The sequence below is a fragment of the Daldinia loculata genome, assembly GCF_022478755.1.
Source record: "Daldinia loculata strain CBS 113971 unplaced genomic scaffold F4817scaffold_10, whole genome shotgun sequence".
Classification (NCBI taxonomy): Eukaryota; Fungi; Ascomycota; class Sordariomycetes; order Xylariales; family Hypoxylaceae; genus Daldinia; species Daldinia loculata.
Window position 1 is genome coordinate 202,596 of NW_026054864.1, and position 23,714 is coordinate 226,309.

At 49.7% G+C, this 23,714-nt stretch overlaps 3 protein-coding genes across 3 annotated transcripts; 1 reads left to right on the top strand and 2 right to left on the bottom strand.

The window, feature by feature from the left end:
- Positions 1–482: 482 nt before the first annotated feature.
- F4817DRAFT_357147 (uncharacterized protein) lies at positions 483–2,819 on the top strand (the record flags this gene model as incomplete). Its single annotated transcript, XM_049305881.1, has 4 exons — positions 483–779; positions 833–1,351; positions 1,404–2,648; positions 2,718–2,819. The coding sequence occupies 4 exons, from the start codon at positions 483–485 to the stop codon at positions 2,817–2,819; spliced, it is 2,163 nt and encodes a 720-aa protein (XP_049161444.1).
- Positions 2,820–4,025: 1,206 nt separating this feature from the next.
- F4817DRAFT_357148 (uncharacterized protein) lies at positions 4,026–5,498 on the bottom strand (the record flags this gene model as incomplete). Its single annotated transcript, XM_049305882.1, has 1 exon — positions 4,026–5,498. One exon carries the CDS (start codon positions 5,496–5,498, stop codon positions 4,026–4,028), a length of 1,473 nt encoding a protein of 490 aa, XP_049161445.1.
- A 130-nt stretch (positions 5,499–5,628) lies between these two features.
- On the bottom strand, positions 5,629–23,176 carry F4817DRAFT_13645 (uncharacterized protein). The gene has a single exon (XM_049297823.1). The coding sequence runs from the start codon at positions 23,055–23,057 to the stop codon at positions 5,706–5,708; it is 17,352 nt and encodes a 5,783-aa protein (XP_049161446.1). The 5' UTR covers positions 23,058–23,176; the 3' UTR covers positions 5,629–5,705.
- Positions 23,177–23,714: the final 538 nt, after the last annotated feature.

The following is a 23,714-nucleotide window of genomic DNA, read 5'->3' on the forward strand; positions in this document are numbered from 1 at the left end:
CCGCTCCTCAACCATGGAACAAACCGACCACGTGGCCGGCTTAGATCCGGACTCACGCGCCGCCTGGCAGGCGAAGCCTATTCGCCGGCGCAACCGCATGATTAATAGGTGAGATATACCCTCTATTCCTATATTCCCAACGCGAAGACAAAAAGGAAAAGAAAAAAGAAAAGCGAATCGGACATACGTATTATGTATCTCTAACATGTCCCACCTCCTTACGTCCTCTTTGCCAATACGAAGTATGGATGCTAATTTACAAGCACGGAGTATCCTAGAAACAAAACTTGGTTTCCCGGCATGTCCCTCGAAACTCAGCCGGGAGACCAACGTTTTGTTTCTTGCGCTCCGTCTATAAAAGTTGCTTAGAATGTCGAAGAAGAAAGTTAAAATGCTCCAAGACGAGCCCGTCCTGCACAAACTGCAACAAGGCTGCCCGAGACTGTCTATACATAGGACCGCGACTGGACGAAGCTAGTCAAATGCGCCTTGCCGAAATCAAGGAGAAGCAAGGAACTCTTGAACGAGAACTCGAGCGTGATGTTGCAAAGTCTACGACGTCCAAGAGTACGTTACAGCAGCGCAGTCTGGCCGACGATATTGTAGGTGAAGATGACGAAGAGCGCGATCTGGAGGCTACACCACTTGCAGCTTTAGATGTAACGTACGAGGACGACGTTGACGGGGCGGGTGATATGATAGACCTAGGGATCCAGATCGGGAAAATGCGCATCACTGAAAGAATAGGCGGTCTCTCGCGACCTAGGATATCCGAAGAGGTATGTGACGCATACGATACGCATGGGTAAGATACTTACAGTGTGAACTTCAGATATCGGCTGGCATCTCAGGTTCGCAGCCTTCGGGTTCGCAACCTCCGCAGCACGGAGGGCAGGCGTCCGGCATCGACGACCTACCCGAGTTCCTGAGGCCAGGGGACCAGTATATAGTACCCACTTCCGGCTTCTTCTTCGGTCAGCTGGGGGAGCCACCGTCGATCCTCCAATTTCTACCGTTTAAGGCCGCCGCAGATCAGTTAATGAAGCAATACTTCACTTCTGTTCACCCAATTGCTCCTTGTGCCCATAGGCCGACGTTAGAGGCTACTTACACGACCTTCTGGGAGGAAATAAACGCAGGATATGAACCCCGGCCTTCAATGCAAGCTGTCATTTTTGGTGCTATGTTTAGCGGAGCTATCAGTGTAGATGAGAACACCCCTGAGTTCGTTGGATATCCCAGAGCTAGCTGGGTCTCTAGCCTGAAGATGGGCACCGAAACCGCCTTAAGCAAGGCAAACTTTCTACGAACTACCAAGGTAGAAACGATGCAAGCGTTTATTATGTATATGGTACGTTTGTTTACCCTGGGATTAGCTATGGAGATGACTAATTCCACGATAGCTTCCCCTTTGCAGAGGTGAAGTGTCACGGGCCCACTCAGTCCTCGTTGGTGCTGCAGTACGGATGGCTGAGTGCATGGGTTTACATCGCGATGGAGAAGCATATGGTCTTACACCGCTCGAAACGCATGTTCGGCGTCTGATCTGGCACCAGTTATGCTTCCTCGATATTCGAACCTGCGAGGCCCAAGGACCGAAGCCAGTGATCAGGCGAGATGACTACGATACGAAATTGCCTCTAAACTGCAATGACGAGGAACTTACGCATGCCGTAAGACCGCCAGAGCCATCAGACGCGTGGACCAACAATACTCTTGCCCTGATACGCTTTGAAATCAACGAGATGATGCGCATCATATGGATCGACAGGCGGAGACTTGAAACTCGCCGGACCACGTTGACAGCCGTGCTCACTAAGATCGAAAACTTCCGCCGGCGGATGTCAGAAAAATACGATCGCCTTCTAGATGTCACACAGCCAATCCAGAGGTATGCAAAATGCGTCATGTATCTGTTGACATACCGCTTGCACGTCATGATCCTACATCCCTACCACTCAAATGCGGCCAACCCAATGCCGCCACGGCTGAATCAACTTCTTATTACATCTGGGATCATGATCGTCGAGCTTGCAATACAGCTTGAGACCAATTCTAATTTTAAGGATTGGGCATGGTATCTTGGTGCTTATTTCCAATACCAGATCGCGCTGTTATTGGCGACTGAAGTTTATTACCGGCCGCAGTCTCGCGACGCTGATCGGATATGGTCGTGCTTGGACTACGTTTTTGGCATGGACCGCAGGCTTCCACCCGAAGCTAAGGCCGTGCAGCTCCTTTCTGAGATACAAGGTAAGACTGCAGTATATATGCGCATGCGCAAGATGCGTGGGCCCACAAGCCTCTCACGGGCCGTTCCTGGGCAAAATGTCGTCGCGGGAACTTCACGGCCGTCGCCACCTGTGCAAGGTCATCTACAACAACTGCCTCAGGGAATAGCTCCGGATGTACCCAAGGTTGAACCGGGGTATACTCCACCAATGCCGGCTGGCCCTCCGATGTCACAACCGCAGATGGTATTTGCAGGTGTTTCTGATGGGCAGGCACTATGGAGTTTACCACCGAATCACGCAAGCCCGGGGAGCGACAGCTCGAGCATAGAACAAGGGGGTCAACGGATCTCTACACCGGGGACTCGGGGACCGGGAATGACCCATAACGGTAGTATCATGGATAATATTGATTGGGTATGTCTCTTACGACCTTGTTTATGTTGCCCTTTAAATTCTTAACAACCATGCTAACTTGAGGTTCAGGACACAATCAACTCTCTCTTTCCTAACGATCCGCAAACGGGCGGGTTAAGCATACAGGGATTTCACGACCCGAATTTCAGCGCTGCGGGTTGGAGCACTTGACAGGATAGGACAGGATGGGATGGGATGGGATAGGATGGGCCGACATTTGGAGTTTCTATTTATTTTGAACTTTGATCTTTATCTACTTCAAATTTAGACGATGATGTGAAGCAATTCGTAGTGAGAGGGAGCTAGGGTTACTGTATTTTTCGTTTTGTTGTATATCGGGTTGGGAGTACAACGAATACCTAACGAGACACGGATTGGAGATATACCATTATTATAGAGCTTTGCACTCGCTTTTTGGGAATGTTTAAAAATAAAAGATATATCTTCTTATTTTGTTATTTTGCGCTTGGTAGGTATGCGTGATGAACGGGTAGCTATATCATCATGCTCTAATTGTACCTTTTAAGTAGTACTTTCTAGTACGAGAAGCTGACTCTCCCATTTAAGATGGATATGTCCTACGTTAATTTGTTTAGATGTCTAGTGTCTAGGCAGGATATAAAGGTTCTCGCTTAATTTTCAAAGTATTGTCTGTCCTCAAGCTACAATGTTTTCAGTACGAAGTCTCTATAACTATTAGATCTACTAGTTCCTTACCTCGTCTAACCGTAACTGAAGCTCAGACATGCCAATACATATCGTCACAATAAAATAGTACGAAGGAATTAAACCTGAAGTAATAGTCGTGAATTCTCTTCTGATATAAATACACATATCATCATCATCATCATCCGAAGCGAAGAATAGTAGTAGTAGTAGGAAAACAGTCCGTAATAAGAGAAAAAACACGATCCGGGGTCATGACTCATTAACAACAATTCTTTCTATCTTGCGCGCCCCCAATCCGAACCGAGAGGATGGGATGGGATATTGGACAGGAAAAAAAAAAAGATATCATTCATGCAGATAGGTATTGAGCGGGAAAAAAAAAGGCATAAAGCTCCAAGTCATTCATGTAGGCAACGCCAGACCAGGTATCACCGCCGTTCCCTTTACCAAAAAAAAAAGGGGGAAGAAAAAAAGCCCGTTTTTGTAAATCCGTGGAAAAGACAAAACGTGACAGAAGGTTGAAAAGAAATCTTAAATCTTAAGATGCGTGACAGACCCCCTCATTAATGCGTATGCGTATGCGTATGCGTATGCCTCGTTGGCCTAGGCCTTCCGTTTATGATTATTACTATTATTTTTGTTATGGGTCCGCGTTGTTGCTGTTGTTCGTGCTGTTGCTTCGCGTATCCGCGAGGAAGGCGTCATTCTCTAGATGCCGCCTTCTAGGTACTCGGCCTCTTGCGGGGGAGTTGGCATGGGGAGGGGGGCATCTTGCATCTGAAGGCTGACGGTGCTAGGAGCGGCTGCCGAGGGCGTGGCGCCTCGCGATAGCGGGCCGCCTGTGTCGGATGTGGGTGTGACTATGCGGATGGTGGCGTGACGCGGGGGCTTGGCGACGAGCACCTGCGCAGGGCAGATGACGACCTCGTCGTCCCCAACGCCGTTATCGTCGCCCTTTTTAACTACGAGTGGGAAGAGTACCGTGCGGACGATGGCACGCTGGACTTCGTATTGATCATTAGAGACTGAGTCTCCTGATCGTTCATTCATGAGCGCCGCGTTGAAAGCGACGGTGCGTGCTAGGTCGCCGTTGGCGTCGTACTCAGGCTGTAATGGCGGTAGCATCATATATTCGGCCCGCTGAGTACGCATCTCGATTGAAAGGTCGACAGCTTCGCGCATGACACGGCGGAGCTGCGATTGTATTTGTGCCTCCAGGTTGGACGGAGGCGGGAGGATCATGCATAGGGTTTGGAAGACGGCCTGTACGACGGCCTCGGTGTCCTGGTTGCGCTGATCACCAAACGCTGGCCTCTTAGACAGTAGCGTCAATGTTACGGCGCGCCACTGGCGGACAGCATGCGGCGGTCCAACCTCTAATAGAAGCTTCTCTAGAGACTTGAGCTTCTGCCGGTGTTCCCGGTCCATGCCGAACAGGTAACGAGTGAAGACAAATTCCCAAATCATATTCATAGTCATGGACATGAATATGTCGCGACGTCTCACTCGGTCGCTGAGGTATTCATCAACATCGGAGCCGTCTAAGACTGCGTTGTCTAATCGGTCGATAATCTTTTCATCGTTGATTTCGCTCGTCAATCGACAAGCACGCATGTCAGAAAATTTGGAGAAGCGAAGGACCCATTGCTGCACGTGTTGGCATAATTGTTGGCAGCGATGGTCAAAGTGATCTTCATCTTTGAGACGAAGGAAGTCTGCGTCGGGAGGTTTGTGGGCAAGTATTTGTCGTTGCATTTCCCTGACCTGCTCTTTGGTAACCTCGAGTTGAGCACGTAGCTCTTGGATCTCACTGTCTTTTTCTTGTAATGTCCTATCGTAATTATCTTGAGCTAGGCGGGAGTTTTCGAGTTCTTTGGCTGCCGACGCGTGCAGGGCTTCGAGGCGTTTGTACTTCTCATTGTGCTGAAGGGCGAGGACGTTATTGGCGCTGTGAAGACCTTCGTTAACCTCAGTTAATCGATTGACTTCCTTGTGTAGCCATTCGAGTGAGGCCTTGAGACTTTCAATTTCGGCATCGCGCTCGGTGATGGCGGATGCAGTTCGATGGGTTACGTTTTGTTCGACGTGGGCCTTTTCGTCGGCAAGCGCGCGATTTTCGGCTACTAATTGCTCGACTCTTGATTCGAGTTCTAGAACCTGTATGCTTTGTCGGCGACGCATGCTCTGTGGTCGGGTTGGAGACCGTGGGGATCCAATGCGGCCCTCGCCGTAGCCATCCTGCATATGGGGATTAGCAAATAGAGTAGCGGCGGTCATGGCTTGATGGGCTCGAATGATTTGTTTGTTTTAAGACGGATAATGGATACGATGGATACGATGGATAATACCTAATGGTAATGTAACAGGGTAAGAGGAGCACGGTTGCTATCATGTACTTACATATACGTCCGTCATGTCCTTGGCTCGGACACGGCCCTCATTAGCCACAGGTATCGTGGTTTGCTGAGTTTGCTGAAGTTGTTGGGTCTGGTGGAGATTTTCTCTCGAGGCATTGTTATTATTGGAGAGGTTGGAGCTCAAGGATCTCAAGGATCTCAGGTCACCGCTCATTCGTTTACCCGTGCGTCGGAGCGCAAGGGGTGGGGTGTTGGAGCCTGATCGAAAATTACGACCGCCTGGACTTTCAGGCCGAAACTGTTGTGGTTCAGGTGTCTTTAACCGTGAAATGCTCGTATTGGATGCAGACCGCCTTGGTTGGTTTTCCATCCGCGGTGTTGAATCTGTTGATCCTCGACTTATACTTTCTGATACACTTCTTTGCCCATCTTGACTGCGAGCAATCGGTGTGCTTAAATTTGGCGTCTCGCTTCCCAACCCTAGCTTTTTGCTTCTTCTTTCATTCGGTTGGGGAGTGCGAATTACACTGCTTTCGTCTTCTAATGCTGCATTCTTTTGGGGCGTCTTTTCTGGCCAATCGCGCAAATTCACACCGCTGTCGCGTAGGCTTAATTCGTCCACGGAACTACGCCGCATCGGATTTGGTGAATCTGTTACAAATCCACTGTCCCTATTGTCCCTATTCACCTCTGTAATAATTGATGTCTTGTTTGTGATCCCGTGATCCCGATTCCGTCCTTCATTTTGTAGTTCTTCACCCGTCTCTTCCCTTACTGGAGGAAGGACACGGGGTGAATTGCGACCGGAATTTCCGTGGTCCTGAATTAAAGGCCTTGAACTTGGTGACTTGAGTAATGCCTCGTCGATTTTGCGCTCCGCTGTTGGTTCTGAAGATTCACTGGTGTGCTCCGATGTATCTAGATCGTCTAGCTTTTTTATGATTTCAGTAGTAGGTGGCTCTCTCGATGTTGGGCCTTCACGACTAGCACTGCGAGGTTCCGGTAAGTTCTGTTGTACTTCTCTTCCTACTACTGGGCTCTCGATTTCCTCGAAAACGCTCCCATGTGTTGGGATATTTCCTGATGGCTCTATCTCCTTAAGATCAGAAGACGGTGCCTCTTTTTGTTCATCTGCCCCTGTGCTCGGCCCAGTCTCCTGATTGCTTGCATTAACCTCTGGATCCTTATCCTCTGGTACCTTGGGCTCAGAAATTTCTGAAACTACACGGTTATCAAGTATGTCTTGTGTATCTGGCGTTTTCATGTTGGCATACTTCTCAGTTAAATGTGTAGCCTCTCTAGTCGAGGGCGCTGCAGGCATAATTTCCGGAACTGCAGAGTCTGCATCCTTATGCATCTTCGCCTTTTTAGACGAATGAAAGTGAGATTCCATAAGGATAGCTGCAATCTTACGTGCTGGTGTGGTCGTATCTTGAATGGGGCTTGGCTGCCGAGCCTCAGGCTGAGCTGAAAGAGGTTTTTCTTCTTCTACATGCCCGGGATCCAATTGACTTAACTGCGACTCTGCAGGTGAGGTATAAATATCCTCGTCCATTGCTACCAGTGGTGCATTGACTACAAATTCTCCAGTTGTGTCGTCTGGAGTGTCGTCATGAGGATGAATCTCACTTGAGGGCGGCCCTTCAAAATATGAAGCGGCAATCTCTCGTTGTGGTGTGAGCACCGGGAGTAAACCAGAAGTGCTAATTTGCTTGACACCACTATTCTCTTCGACGTTATGAGAGTTTTCCGCCTTTGTAATTAACTGAGATTCAAGATACGAGACTGCAATCTCTCGGGTAGGAGTGATGTCATGCGAAACGACATTGTTATCACTGGTTTTTGCGATGTATGACCCTGCAGGTGGTAACAGCCCGCGGGCATCGTAGCTTGAGCTCTCGGTATTTCGAGGAAATTTGAGTTGAGTCGGAAGGAGTTTAGATATCGTAGGGTCGCCGCTGGACAAATAAGTTCTAATCCTCTTGCCTGGCTGCGGTGACTGATCGAATGGACGCTCGTGTTCTATATGACTACTTAGCTGGGCCGGCGAAAGGTCAACATTGACCGTGTGTGCGGCAACCGTTGACGGAGTCCGAGGAGGGGTGACAGGCCCCGGTAACTCGACGTGGTCTAAAATGTCTTGTCTGGTTTCGCTAAGAGGCCCTTTGTTAGGATGGCGCTCCGATACGGGCGACGGCGGTTGAGTGATTCCCGGAACTTCTACGCTGTTCTCGTCAGGGTGACTGATATTGATGTTTTCAGCATTTTGATCTTGGTCTTTCGGCTTGGGGGGAATTCCTTCTTCGACGTCCTTTGCTTTAGAACCTTGCCCTTCGACTTCTGAGATATTTTCTGGAGTCAGTCTTCTCGGGGCGTTCTCTTTTGCTACTGTATCCGGAGAAGCGTTTCCCAGTGCATCTTCTATGGACTCTAGAGGAGTAGAAGTGCCCGACGCTTTGCGGCGTGTCTCATCTTGTGGGGGATTATTTGGGGATTCTAGCCACTCACCCTCATTTACCATTGTCCTTTCCAGTCCCTGAGCTGTGGGCTCCCCTGTGACGATGTCGCTCGAATTATGACCTGTATTCGGTTCTTGGCTTACAGGCGTCTGAGTTCCCGAGCCTGTTTCTAATCCGGCTTGGGCATTCATTCTTTTCTTTTTCTTGTCCTTTTTTGACTTCTTGCGGCTAACAGGGGAAGGCTGAGGTTCCGGTTCTTTCGGCGCAGAAGGGTCAGTATCGAGTTGTTCATTGATAGGCAATTCTTGCTGCTCGGTGGCGCTTATCTTAGGTGTCTTGATAGGCTCCGGAATATCATTCGACTCCATAGGCAACTGCTCTTCGCTTATTAAATGTTCCGTGCTGGCTGTCGTATCATCTTGCTTTTCGACATCTGGCAAACTTTGCGACTGCAGGTCGGAATTTGGGATTCCAGTGCTTGGTTCAGGAGTATTGAGTATCAGAGCCTCTTTTTCCTTTTCAAGATCTTCGACAGGAATGTCGGGCAAAGCTTCCTTTGATTCTTGTACGTCATGTGCGGCCTCGCCTATAGCATTGAGAGTTCCATCCAAATGTGTATCCTTGGCTGTATTTTCCACTTCAGAGGTTATAAGAGCCGGCTCGGAGCTGGGAGCTAAGGTATCTTGGTCCGTAGGCGCACCTATTTCTTCACCAATTTTTTCGGCAAGATCTCCGACGTGCCCTTGTATAGGTTGAGTCGAGGATTCAGCCTCTACTGTTGGCGACTGTAAGCCCTCTTCCCGAAAGCTCGTCGATGTGGCGTTCGTAATAGGGGCATTTTGCACTTCCGAGTTTGAGTTTACTAGCTCCGGGGGTGGTTCTGAGGGGCCTGGTACTGTTTTAGGCACTACTGGCTCATCCTTGGTCTTCAAGTCAGGTTCGGGCTGAAACAGCTCGGCGGCTAGAGCAGCTAATTTTTTCATCTTTCGCCTTTCCTTCTTGGACATTTTGCTACCAGAAGATTGAGAGGGGTTTTCTCTGGACTTCTCTTCCTCCCTCGGGGCTGTTGCATGTTCTACCTTAGGCGGAGTATCAAGTTGTTCCTGGCTCTCTTGTATGGGAGACTCCTCGGGCAAATTTGGTTGTGCTTGGGATTCTAGAGGTACCGTAGCGCTAGAATCGGGCTCCTGGCTAACTTGGCTTGCTTTCTTCTTCTTCTTGGATTTTTTACTTGTAGCCACCTCAGGTAAGACGTCTTCGGGCACAGCATCTGTGGCGATTGTGGACGTATCATCAACGATTAGCTGACTATCAAGGTGCTCGGATTGTTCTATTGGTTCTGATGAGGGCACGGTTTTTAGCGTAGGTTCCGTTTCAGGCTGACTGGCTTCCTTCTCCTCTGGCTTAGACTCCGATTTCGTAGGCACTTCGGGGAGGTCCTCTGTATTTTCGTTGTCTTTCGAGGTCGTCATAGGTTCTTGTATACTCAGGAGACTCTTGAATGAGTCGGTAAGCCCCCCAAAGAAACCCCAGCTCGCCCGATGCTCAGCACGTTGGTCCACATGTTGGTCTCTAGACTGCTTCGGTAACTCCTTTTGAGTTTGAGTCTCAACTAGCTTCGTGCTTTCTGATGCGAGTTCTGGTTCGGTTTGATTAACTCTCTTTTTCTTGCTTTTCTTAGACTTCTTTGTCAGCGTGGACTCAGTTTCATCCAAGGTGACGGGGAGCTCCTGGACAGGGTTTACAGAACTTTCTAGCTGTGTAGGTTCTTCTGCTTGAGCTAGCAACCCCGGCTCCGAACGTTGTGCAGACTCTTCTGGCTGTATCGAATCTTGCTGTGCAGGTGCTTCTACCTCCAAAAGATCTTGTGGCACAGAGACTAATTGCTCAGATTCGCCTGGTTGAGCGAGCTCTTCTAGCTTGGGTAGTTCTTCCTGATTCAACGGTTCCTCCGTAGCTATTGGCTCCTCTAATTGCGCAGGCTCCTGTTTTGGCGGATCCTGGGTAGGCACAGGCTCTTCTGATACTACGGCCTCTAGTTGGGTAGATTCTGCTGGTTGCAAATCTTCTTCTGACCTGGGGAACTTATCAAGCTGTACTACTTCAGCCGGAGTTTCGGAAGCGATAGGATCTACGGTTTCCTCGTGCTTTTCGTCTGACTGGACTAGTCCCTGGAACACCGGCTCCTCTCGCGGAGGAGTTGAGTAAACAACATTGGTCTGCTCTTCCGGCATCTGGCTAACGGTCTCTGACTGGATCACCTCCAACTGAGAGGTATCTTCGGCGCTGGGCTCCTCGGACGTAGGAACAGTGGCAATATTTTCAGGAGGGGTTTGGTCTGATAGAGGAATGTCAGACTCTGGTAACGTGCCCCTTTCAATCTGCTCCTCGACAATCTGGGGCGGTACCACTGTAGGAATATTCTCCTCGGCGGAAGGTCTATTATCCCGTGTGCTTACAATCGGAGCCTCCTCGATACTGGTGGACTCGACCGGTGTTTCGGGCAGGCCAGTTGAGTGATTCTCTTCAATGGAAACCGTATCTTCAATGCTCACGGGAGGTACATCGGGAAGTATATTAGTAGATCTGACTTCCATAGGCGACTCTAGCTGTTGGGGGATGGAATCCGGCTCCGGTTCGGCTAGCATCTCGGCCTCAGGTTCGGGCTCCTGGGTGCTTGGATCCTTCTCCCCATCGTCTTTTTGGCCAGGTGTTAGATCTGCAGCGTCACGATCTGCTGAATTTTCTGGAACAGAGAGCTTTTCTGTATTGACCTGCTCGATCGCGGACGTACTAGCTGCTAGATCGCTAGTGAGTTGAGCTGGCTGTTGTTGTGAAATTGCCTCATCTTCCCGTAAACTTGCGCGCTTCTTTTTCTTGTTCTTTTTGCCTTTCTTAGTAGGAGCCGCCTCCTCAACCTTTTCGTCCTTTAAGCTCTCGAGTGCTAAGTTTTCAGTCTCTGCAATTTCACTTATATCTGGTTGAGCTGCAGACTCAAATTCTGCTTGAATTTGTTCTTGTGACTGTACATCATCTGAACGACCAACATCCTTGACTTCCATATCTTTATTTTCAGTAGGGCCAAGATCAATAATGTCTGCACCTTCGGGGCTTTGCTGGGAGGTAGATCTGCCAATATCCGTCTGCTTGTTATTGTCTATTGCGTCCATAGATACTTGACTCGATTCGACTTGGGAGGCAGAGGCATTCCTATCGTGAGAATTGTCTCCCTTGGCCTTCTTTCCTTTCTTATTCTTTTTGGGAGAGACAGGTTCGTCTAACTTTCCTTCCTTCGAGGCTTCTGTAGGAGCTGGGACTTGAATTTCGCTTTGCTCGTCTGTGAAAAGCACCACTGGACTTTCCTTAGCTGTCTGCTCTGGAATTTGCTCGGATAGGTTTTCATCTAGAAGGGTTAGTTGCTTGTTTTCTTCACCTTCCTTATCCTCTATAGAGACGCTCTCGGAGCTCTTAGGCTCCAGCTCTGCAATTTCCTTAGCATTGGCTACGGTAGATTGATTATTTGTGGGAGATCTAGAATCATCTTCTTGGACTATCGTAATTGCGGCTTCGGTAAGCTCGTCTACTCTGTCCGAGGGCAGGAGAGAAAGCTCTTCGCTAACTGTAGGTATAGTGCTCTTCGTAGGATTTATTGCTTCGTCGACGGCTGCTGGCATGCTTGGGGCGGATTCGGTAGTTTCTTGGCTTGGTATAGATGCCGTATCGTCTAAGATTGACTGGGTCCCTCGCTTTTTCCCTTTTTTGCTTTTCTTTGGCCTGGGCGTGACCACGTTTTCCAGGCTTTCGTCGTCGCGTACAGGCTCAGCCACGGGTTCTTCCTCTAGCATAGCGTTTTCAGTTAGATCATTGGTTTGTCGAGTTTTCTCCTGGTCCTGGACATTTGTAACTTCTCCACTTGGGGCGATCTCAGGCCTGATTATCAACATATCGTCACCTGCCTTGTCTGTATGAACTCCTGGTTCCTGCTCAGAGTCTTGAGATTGGACGGTTGTACCCGTAACATCCGATGCTCGTGGCTCAGTCTCTTTCGTTAGAGAAGGAGAGATATCCAATGTGCTGGTCGCGGTCTTGCTCGTTCCGGGGGTAGGTAAATCGGATAGGTCAGGCGGGTCTTGCTCAGTCAGGTGTGGCTCCGTCTTAATCTCTTGAACCAAGGGTGGATCCAAAGGCATCACATCTTGCGGTTGACTGCTCTCGAGAGTAGGGGATTGCGGTTGTTCGGTCGGAGGTTCTGTTGGTAAGGGGGGCGACTCGGGTTCTCGTTCTTGTACTTGGCTAATTTCCTTCTCCTTTCCCTTGTCCTTATTTATAGGGCTCTGCGGGTCATCTTGATGCGGCTGAGACACCGACTCCACTGGTTCAGCTATCACCGGAGTTTCTGACGCGACTTCACCTAGATTAGTCTGATTTTGCGATATAGTCGATGGCATTTCGATGAGGTCTGAGGAAGGGGCCTCTGTACTTGGCTCGGTCATCGGCGCCACTGTTCCTATTGTAGAATCGAGCGCGTCTTGATCTTCGCTCTCAGCCTCTTCCACAATCGTTGGCAGTATTTCTATAGTGCTTTGAGTCTTATCCTCGGCTAATAGGTTAGACTCAGCCTGTGGATCGCTGAGGGTAGTATGCTCTGTAAGAGGATTCGACAGATCATCTTCGGAACTAGTAGGCATAGCTCGAGTTGGCTCGCCGACTTGAGAGATTGCTAAAACGCTGTCATTTGTCATACTTTCTGAAGGCTGTTCAACCTTATCCTGCGACTCGAGGACTGCTGTAGGACTGGCTTCAGTGGGGAGATTATCTTGAGCCGGCAGGATTGGTATGACTTGGGATTCATCCTGGGTAGAAGGCTCCTGGACAGCGTCCGCCTCAATGGGTAAATTGTCATTTGCACTTTCCTGCACCGCTGGTACGATTTCACCTGATGGTTGTTGAACACTGGCATGCTCATCCTTTGATGCGTCCTCCGCTAGTAGACTGTTTTGGGCTTCTATCGAATTTTCTGCATCTTCCTGGGGGGCTTGCCCTTGGGTATCTGTAGCAACGTCGAAATCTTTTAGGTCTGGCCCGTCTCGTATGTCGTCAAGGGTATTTGATTGGGTCTTAGCCTCAATATGCTGGATAAGCTGATCCAATGGGTCTATTGGCTGACCCTGAGATGGTTCTTGTTGGACCTTCGACGCATCACCAAAACTGCCCGATGCCTCTTGAGAATGGGCCTCGGATTCCGGTAAGTAATCCGGTGGGGGCGGTACGTTAATAGAAGCCCAGTCGGGGTTGAAGGTTGTGTCAGGCGCAGGGGTCTCACCGACCAGTTCCACCGAAGTCTCCATAGGTCCCTGTTCGAGTGGTCCGGGGAATTTGGGGCTTTGGGGCTTCTCTTCGTCCTTCTCAGATCCTTCGATGCTAGGTGGATTTAGATCTAAACCAAGACTCTCTCCGGTTTGTGCGATATCCTCGGAAACGACAACTGGCTCGGTTGATATCTCTGGTAAGATGATGGATGCTGGCGTTTCCTCAGTGCCAGTAGAGATATTTTCAGGTTTCTCGTCCGTCTCTAGTTGCTTAATCTTCGGTGATACGTCAGTATCTTCTTTCGCTTGAACTGCTTGAACTGCTTGGGTGCCGTCGCTAATTCTGTCAATGGTAAGTTGAGTAGGTGAAGTTACTTCCTTGTCCGCATCACCCCGCGCATCCAGAATTTCCGGTGTTTCCTGGGGAATATCGTTAGTGACAGTCTCGACTTGGATAGGACCACGCTTTTCTTCGTCTTCCTCCTCCTTGCTAGGGGTAGACTCGGACTCGGGAGCTTGATTTTCCACCTGAGTGACAGCTGTCACGTCAACTTCGTCAACTTCGGGAGCGAGAGAGTGGGAGGGTGGGTTGCTATCAACATCTGTCTCCACAATCGTGGGCTCCCCCACAGATTTCTTAGATTCCTCAGATTCCTTAGATTCCTTAGATTCTAGTTCCCCACTCAATGCATGTGCATCGATTGCATCGATTGCATCGGTGGTATCCACAATATCCGCAATTGGTTCAGCTTGTTCTATAACAGGCTCCTGCACATCCTCTACAATTGTTTGAGGTACAGAGGACTGCTCCTCCGCGAGTGATGCATCCAATTCATTCTTGCGGTCTTGGGACGGCTTTTCGGGAACATCGCTGACGACTTGAGGCTCGCTAACACCAGCTTCAAAGGGTGTTGGTTGGGGCGCCGGTTCCGGATTGGGACCAGTTAATATAGAAGTGTCAACTACTTCTGACGCATCTTGACTCATTTCCTTGCTTTCCCCCTTCTCGCTACCGGGTTTATCTAGTGATGGAGTCATTTCCCGTGCCTCCTCACTGATCACTTCGTTAGAAAGACTCGGTGGTTGGGCGTCATCGGTTTCTGGGGTTAAACTCGATGCTTCCTCCACCGCTTGGAATGGTACGGCTGATTTGTCTTGCTCGTATTCTGAGCTTTCGCTCCAATCGGGCTTAGAAAGCGGAACCTCGGTTGGATCGGTTGACGCAGGTCCTTGCCGGTCCTTAGTATCTTCACTGCTAAGTATATCGAGTTGCAGCGGTGATCCATCCACGTTAGTGTCCTTCAATAATGCCGAGCCGCTTGATTCCTGTTCGCCGGAGCGCTGTAGATCAGTTTTAGTCAAAGTGGGTTGCTCATCGTGTTGTTCTCCGTCCACAATAGAAACTTCAGGCTTTATAGAATCGTCAGGCGAATAGGTCTCTTCTAAAATTGTTTTCGATGCTGATTGCGGCTGCTCATCATGTCCAAGAACAGGGACCGTAGACTGAAGATCGTCGTGGCTATCAACCGCGGGGTTGCTCAATATCGGCTCCACCGGCTGGTTCGGAGAAAGTATTTCTCGTGACGTCTTCTCGTCATCCCGATTGGCTTCGCTGGGCCTTGTAGGTTCTTCTTGGAGCACTTGTTCGCTAATTGATTCATTTTCGGGAAATAGATTTGGTTGCTGTTCAGTTTGTATCGGGCTAGCTGGTGCTTCTACGAAGCCTTCCACAGGAGTATCAGGTTGCTGGTCCTCGACTTGCACTATTGGAAGAGACGGTGATTTAGAAAGAGGCTGGCCCTCTTCTTCCTGGGCTAGAATTTGTTCATCAATAACTTGGTCCTCTAGCTCAGGTACTGTTGCTTGTGTCTTGTTCTCCTCCTTCTCAGACGTCTCTATGGTAGGAATTTCCTCGGGCGAGTCCAATTGGCCATCACGCGGTTCTGGTGAAGTAGCTTCTGGTTGATCTTGACTAGAGATTTGTTGGTCAACAGGAAGTACACGGGGACTCTCTACGCTGGTCTCCTGTGTTAACTCCTCGGTTCCTTTAGTTGGCTCTTCAACAGAGGTGGCAGGTTCAGCTTGCTCATTCTCTAATAGTGGCCGCTGTATATCCTCTTCCTTTTTCTCATCTTTCTCAAAGGCACTAGGAGAAAGCTCTAGGGTTGTCTCAAGTTGCTCCGGCTTCTCTAGCTCAGCATTGGGCAGGGCTGGTTCTTGTTCAGAGGCTGACTCTACTCCAATTATGGTAGGCTCTGTCTGGATAGTAGGAGTCTCGCTTCCAGCTGCAGTCGGGTTGCTCTGAAGAACAGTTGGCTCTAACTTAGCGATCGGTTCTAGTCCAACGCTAGGCGCTTCTGATTCCACTACAGTTAATACAGCTTCAGTAGCAGGGATATCTTTCTGAACGGTAGAAGTCTCTGGCTCTTCGATACGAGTTTCTCCAGTGTTCGGCTCAGTTTCCACCGTACTTGCTTCGCCGCTTGGAAGTTCTGGTTCAGGAGTCGCTATTGGTTCAGTAGAGGATATCTCTGGTTCAGTAGCAGTAGTCTCTAACTCGACGACACTATGCTCCGGTTTAACTGAAGGAACTCCCAACTCAATATTAGATACTTCCGGGTGGATAGTAATCTCGGCTTCAGGGGCAGTAGGCTTCTCAATAGCGGCTATATCTAATGGGATAGGAGATGACGCTGAGGCTAGCTCTGGCTCTGCGTGTAGCTCAATCGTAGGTCTGTCTACTTCAACCTCAGGTGCCTTAGACTCAGGTATGGCTGGCTCTTCGTGACTGAAAGTGAGTTCTTCAACAGCAGCCGGTTTCTCTTTGACCAAGGGCAATTGCTCGGTGGGGATCGGGTTGCTGTATGCTGGAACAGCATCACTAGCTCGCTGTACGGGCAGCTCGTCCAACCCTACGTTTTGAGTATCCGTAGTAATTGGCAGACTTTCTAGACCACGCTCCGTAGATTGAGACTTGCGATTCTCCTTCTTTTTCTTGCCCTTCTTTGGCGTAGTACTTGTACTCTGCGAAATAGTCGAGGCATCAGAGTCAGGCTCCTGCACTTCAATTGAAGGTTGCTCCTCATGTACTTCTGAAATAGAATATTCGGGCGCCAGTGTTTCGATCGATTGATTATCGTCTACGTCTTCTTCCGAGGCCTTTAGTGCATCTTTTGTAGAGGCAATAGCCGGTACAGACTCCACTTGTCCAGTAGGCGAAGTTCGCTCATATGCAATACCACTGAGAATTTCATCTTGGAGCAGAGTAGCTTTTGTATTAGTCGAACCCGCCATTAATTCTTCGATATTGCTCCACCCCCTCTCCTGTATTTCATCGTCATCTTGAGCATTGTCTAATGAACCACTAGATTCTAGAGGTCCATGGTCACCCGCGTTGCTCAGGGCAGTATCGAAGGTATCAATCGAATCTGGCGTTTTACTTCCAGGAAATAAGTCCGAAACGGGGAGAAATCCGTACGGTGTTTCTGCAGAAACAACAGCCTCGTTGGCCTGGCTTAAGCTACGGTCATCAGATGTGATCGTAATTTCTGGTTCTCCTATGATAGGCATCGCTGCTTCTGTTGAAACAACACTATCCTCCAAGTTATCTTTGAGAAGGCTTTGGACGGAATCACCTCGATCTCCAATGTTAGGGGCTACTAAGAAAGTTGGCGAGCTGAAAGGACTATGAGAATCATCCTCAGCAAGCTTCAAGTCTGACTCTTCAGGGAGAGGAGACAAGTGGGAACCGTCTGCTCTACTATTTCGGTGGAATGAAGCTTCGTTAGGTAGTTGCCTGAAGGCATCTTCATGAAGTTGAAAGGCCTTCTCAGCCGCATGCGAGCTTTCTGGTTTTTCTGCAGATATCCCAACTGGCGATGACAATGGTCCGGAAAAGATATTATCGCGGAAAGGGTGGTCTCGGTCAGGAGACTCCAGAATTAGGTGAGCTGATGAAGGCGAGCCTCGCCCACGAGGTTCAGACCCCGAAGGCGAGGATTCTCTCTCGGGGGAGTTTGATAAGTCGATCGATCCCCGTAGCGCCCTCTGGAGAAGAAGTAAGGGTTTGAAGTCCCGAGAGGCTTCCCAGGATGCCGGACGAGAGCGATTCTTCGACTCGCTTCCGAATTCTACAGTGGCAGTGATTGGTGACACCGACGGTGAAGATCTTCCATTGCTCGGTGTATGCCTATGCCCCGGACGGAAAAATTGGATAGGTATCGCGCTTTGACTAGGCGTTTTTGGCCTCGTCGGCGTTTCGAGGGTGCTGCGACGACGAGTATGAGTAGGCGCCTCACGCGAATGTCGTTCATGCTCAGGTGTCTCAGGACGGCTATCCGGTAGAGGTGGAAAGTCATCACCAAGCTTAGAAAGAGGAGACCCGGAGCGACTTGGAGGTAAGGGTAACAGGTCACCATGTTTAGGATCTATGGCAGGTCGAATTTCCCGCGGGACAATCTCGGGGTCGATAGGCTCTGCTTCTCGTGATAAAGTTGATTGTCTCTGGGGAGTGAAGGGAACAGTTCGGGATTCCTCATCTAAAGGAGCATTGGTGGCATTTGGCTGGGGCTCTTGGGACATAATAGCATCGCCTGTCGAGCCGACACCTGCGCCAAGGATGCCGGCATTACCTAAAAAAGGATCATTCTTGCCCTCATCCAATTTGCGTAGAGGTTCCTTTTCTTCAACTATCCCAATTGAAGATTTTAAGCGGCCGAAGAAACCTGTATTTCCGCTGCTCTTTTTATCTATCTCCGCTTTAGAGCCTTTGCGATCCTTTTTATTAGCACTGCTCGGAATGGAGGTCACGGCTTTAGCTTGGTCCGCCTTATCATCCCTCGTCTTGTTACCAGTTGGTTGGCTATCGTCGTAACGAGCTTGGTTCGGAACTACAGAGTCAGCATCATAATCTAAGATCTCAGATCGATCCTTTCCCTTATCGGTCGGTCCTCCTTCAGTAAGATCATTCTCGTTTTCAGGCAAATCAGCAGGAACGCTTCTTCTTTTCTTCTTCTTACTCTTCTTCCGGGAATCATCAGTACCCGCGTCAGAGGCCGGAGCTGACCTTGATGGCGTCGACAACGGATCAAGATAGGAATCCCGTTTCGACCTCTTGGAACTTCCCACGGAGGCTTCAGATGGAGCTACGGACTGGGGCGTTGAGGGCCGATCTTCATATGGAATCGAACTTCGCGTAGATTTCTTCGATTTCCTCGGTGTATCTAACTCCTCTTCTGTGGCGGCTGTCTTTTCACTACGTACATCGCTGGCGGATTCGGTCATCTCCTTTGGGCTATCGTAAAGATCTTCAACAGGGAGCGCTACGCGCGACAAGGAGTCGTGAACACTAGAGTCTTGCGTAGACTTATTCGTTGACTCGTTGAACGAATCCCAGTCTTCGAGGCCACGGACAGTCGGAAACGCAAATTCATCATCAACAGAGCCACGCTTACTCTTTTTACCCCTTCTTAGAGCACCCTGTTCGCTTTTAGGGAGAGAAGTATTGTCTACCTTCTGAGCAAGGTCTAGAGCAGCCTCCAAGATTGGTACAGACCTAGGTGGTGAATCATGTACCTCACTGTTACGCTTCGACTTCTTTTTGCTCTTTTTCGGTGTATCCCACTCTTCTTCGGTCTCGATAATACTATCCGCGGTATCGATTATTCCGTAAGAGCTTGCCGTTGAAAGTTCCGATGGCAGGACCGTCCTCGAAAAAGATTCACCCGAGTTTCGCCTAGCCCTCCAGCTATCCTTTCTTGAACTGCCAGATTCGTCGTCAGGAGTAAAGACATCCGCTCCTATAGGCCCCCTCGGCCCGTTCTTTGAAGTCTCGGGCTTCGGTGTGGGTATTGAAGGCGAGTTATATATCTCTAAATCACGCTTAGATCTCCTGTTGCTCTCATCTAGACGATCTGACGTGTCAATCTGCACGGTATTGACATTTTGTACATCCCGAGAACCATCGACCGGAGCTACGACCTTGGGGCTCTCTACAATGTCAGGCTGTCTCGAATCCTCTTGGACAACGACAGCCTTTTTCGACTTCTTTGGCCTTTTCTTAGGTGAGCTGTCTTCCCCTTCAGCGATAAATTCCGCCTCTAGACCTTGCTCGTTTTGGGCCTTATTGTCGATTGGTGTGTCATCCAATGATTGAGCTCTTGCTGCTTTCTCGCGTTTCTTTCTCTCCTTTTTGCTAAACTTATTCGAGAGTACATCCCAGTCGTCCTCTGTGATAGATCTCGAGAGCTCTGCAGCCTTACTGTCATCGACAATAACATGGGGCTTCTCGGCACTATCTCGTTCGGGGGCCTTGTCCTGCTTGCGCTGCTCTGCTCTATTGAGCTCGGAAAGAATTCGCGATTTATCAGTCGAGATATCCCTCTCGTCAGATGGCGTCTCGACTTCCCCAATAACGAAGCCATGTTCCCGGCCACCCTGAGAAGTGGTAATCCTTGGACCGTCAACTGTTCTCAAGTCGGCCACTGACTCCACGAACGGTGCTTGGTATACGCTGAAGTCATTCGACCCAGGTGGTGAATCACGCTTATGAAAGCTCGCATCGTCGATAACGATATTAGGGTCAAACCCGCTACCTTCAAGGGCGGCAGCTATATTTGCTGTAAAACCCGGGTCTTCCTCAAAGGAACCCGGCATCTGGGCACCCTTTAGGCTGGGGGGTTTGGGGCCAGGGATAGGTGGGCTATCATATGTGCTCTTGAATGGGACCGAAGCTCTACGATTTGCGGGTTCGTCTCCGTTCCTTGAAGCTTTTTTAGGTTCGGTCGCTTCAACGACAGCAGTCTGCCCCGATGTACTCGAAGACGCATTTCTATTGCTACCACCACCGAGAGTTGCTGCAATGAATCCTAATCCCCAAGAACTCTTTTTCCCGGCCCGACTTCTTGGAGGCTTAGCAGGCGTCACAATCTTAGTCCCCGAATACGGGTCATCCTCTCTCTCCGGGCTCTCCACAACGTAGCGTTTTGTTTGATTCTCTCCCCAACTAACAGATTTTGCTATCAATGGCGCCGGGGCTTCTTCGCTTCGAGATTCAATAACTACGTCAGGTATGACCTTGGGGGGAGGAATATCAATCTTCTTGACAAGCCTAGGAAGAGGCTCTTCCGCGCGTCGCTGTCCTTCTGGAATCGGTGTGGGAACAGGCGTAGGCCGCACGACATTAAGCATTGGCCGCTCTCGCTCAGCGGAAGGGTCTCTTGCTGTGAATACGGGGATCTTAGTGAGACCTTTGATATCTGGCGTTCGAAAACGAGAAAGCTCATTGGGATGCTCTAGAACATTATCAATGCGGACATCAGCATCGGGTGCATCGTAGGCGCTCTTCTTCTTCCCGTGATCCATTTCTGGGGGTGGCACAACATCCACAATCACCGGTTGCTGATCCTGCTTCCATTTGCCCACAACCGAAGACTCAGCATCCTGTATTTCTATGTCCTTGATCTTGCGCGCAAGTTCTGCTTCCCGGTAATAACGGTCAGCATCTTCTTGGACAGCATCTTTTTCACGTTTTGGGGATTCATCCCGTCGCGATCTATTCCTAGAGCTAGCATCGCCACCTCGGCTATGACTACGTCCACGGCGATCTTCAGCTATCACCGCTGCAGCGGCGGCAGCAAATGCAACCCCGCTTATAGGAGCTGTCGCGTGCTCGGCAGTTTGGTATATTTCATGTGCATCACGAAGTTCCCGCTCATAAGAATCTCTCCGACTAAGTCGTTCCGGGGAGAAATTAGGTTCGCGATCTACAGTTATCACATTCGGCGTCAGGGGTCGTTGCGGTGTCGTGTAAGGAGGAGTCTGAAAAGCATCATCAGCTACTTGAAATTGAAACGGATCAATTAGACCGTCTCGCGTAGGATACTCGGGGCCATTCACAGGTTCGTAGCTTGCCACACTAGAGCGATTAGCACCGTCTCCGTCGCGGCGTTCCTTTTTGTAAGCCTCTTCATGGACAATCTTCCGTTCATCTTCTAGATCGGTTTTGCGCTTGTTACGCGTTAGGTCGTGATCAGAGTTATCGTCGTTGTATTCGTCACGACGGCGCCCCTCCTCCTCAGACTTTCGTTTTAATTCGGGCACTATCATTTCCCGGTAATGCCAGTCTCTTTTAAGCTCTAGGCCATTTCCAAATCGCGTTTCTCGAGGTATCTCAGTGAGATCATTACGAGCCGCAGGGAGATTATCATGGCTCTTACGCTCTTCACCTTTCCGAGCCTGAACGCCAGCGTCCGAACGCTTTGGTCGGCGCTCATTATCACGGTCACGCTTCTCTTCGAACTTGATGTGGTCATCTTTACGATCAGAGCTTAGTGCCGCACCCCCTGATGCAGCCCCGGCCAAACCAGCAACGACAGTCTCCACGGGCACCTTTTTAGATGACGCATGCTCTGAGAATCCAGAGCCCGTTTCCACTGAGTCGAGAACCCTCCTGGGCACCTGCACCATCGGCCTTGGATGTTGTAGAGGTACTGGTGCAGGCCGAAGCGGGGCAGACAAGTCCTGTTGGCTAGACACGACGGGACCATTATAAACATCGAAGCGTTTTGGATCAGATGTTGGAGCTGGATATACCAGTTGTAACGGACGATTATTAGGTGCGGCTTCACTAGGAGTTATTGACGGTCCGTACGGTTGCGGAGATCCAACAACCGTAGATCGGTCAACCGTTTCAAACCCACAAGGAGCCTCAACATAACCTCGTAGCGAATTTACGGGTCCGAAGAGGTTCGGATCGACCACCGAAGATTTCCGGCGGAGAGGGGGGCCATAAACTGAAACTTGAGAGGGACGGGGGGAACGGGAAGAGCTAGGGGTACTCTGACGGGGAATAGGCTGGTTAATAGTATTAGGTAGGCTAAGTCCCGAGGAGCCATAGGCAAGGCCGGAGTCAAACTCGCTAGACGACGACTCGTCTTCAGAAGCGGACTCCCAGTCCGAGTCATCTGAAGAATCATCAAGGCGGGGTTTAGAGCTTCCAACCCCCCTGTTAGAGTTCCCGCTATTTGTTCGACGAAACTGACTCAGGGCCGCCGCAGCACCAACCAATGTCGACGGCCGGCTCCTCCCAGCTGCTTTAAGGTCCTCGGCATTTTGTTGTCTAGCAATCTCGGCAAACTGTCTTCCTAATTCAAGTATTTCTTCGTCCGTCTGATCACGTCGCGGACGCGGCTTACCAGCACTACTACTAGGGGGGCTGATTTCGCGACTCCTCTGCCGCTCGACGTACCCTTTTCCATAGGCAAGATCCGAGCCTACAGATGACGAGGAAGAATTCCCGAACCGAAGAAAACGGCTACGCTTCTTTTTTACACGATGTTGCTTCCGCCCACCGCCACCGCCACCGAAGAACGCGCCAAGCCCGAATCTCCTAGAAGGACGGGAGATATTTAATAAGGAGGAAGAAGTGGAGGATGACGATGAAAGGGGCGAAGGTGCACGCGATCGAAGGTGTATGAGTTCGTTTCGTTCTTCCGGAGGCGGTGCAGGTAGTGCTATTTGCTGATTCCGAAGTTGCTCTCTAGAATCGCGCCGCTCTTTGCGCCGGCGGCGAGAGGATTCGGGGCTCCGCCGGCGATGATGCTCTCGGGTCATCATCTTACAGGATTAGACTCGTTACGTATAGTCGAGTCCATTCAGAAAAGACTCTCGACTGATTAATAACAAAGAGTGTACATTAATTAAGTTGGTATACCGTCGCGACGGGCCAAAAATTGAGTAGGTATAACGATGTTTTGTTTAGATCCCGATTACAACTGTGGGGACATATAGGAAACTATCAAGGGCTGGGAAACGACTTAAAGAGCTGAAGGATGGTACATGTACTGTAGCAGTACTATGTACTACGGAATACGGAATATAGACGGGAGTCAATGCTTGCTGCCAGATAGCCCCACATAAGGCGGCTAACACTCCTAGGTAATTGCTGATGAAGGGGTGGCTGGGAGGTTTTTCTTTCCTTCGCCGCTTCCCACTTCTTGTCGCATAATAATTTTAATTTAAAAAGTTGGATGGAGGCCTTCAGCTGTTCCAGGGCGGGGATTCGGCGATAATCCTATCACGTGGGTTGCACCTGAATGCCGTCCTACCACTGGCTATTATCAACCCAATTGTAACCGTTTATCAACAAATCGATCTTGACATTAATATGGACTGCCACGTCAATACATATGCTGCAGGTTGGCCACTCTCTTCCGCCCACACAATGCTAAAGCATAAGAAAGCATAAGCATATTTACCTGCCTACCTACATAC

Bases quoted from the DNA above. Each gene is read 5' to 3' on its own strand.
- F4817DRAFT_13645 (XM_049297823.1), bottom strand. From the start codon at position 23,057: ATGATGACCCGAGAGCATCATCGCCGGCGGAGCCCCGAATCCTCTCGC.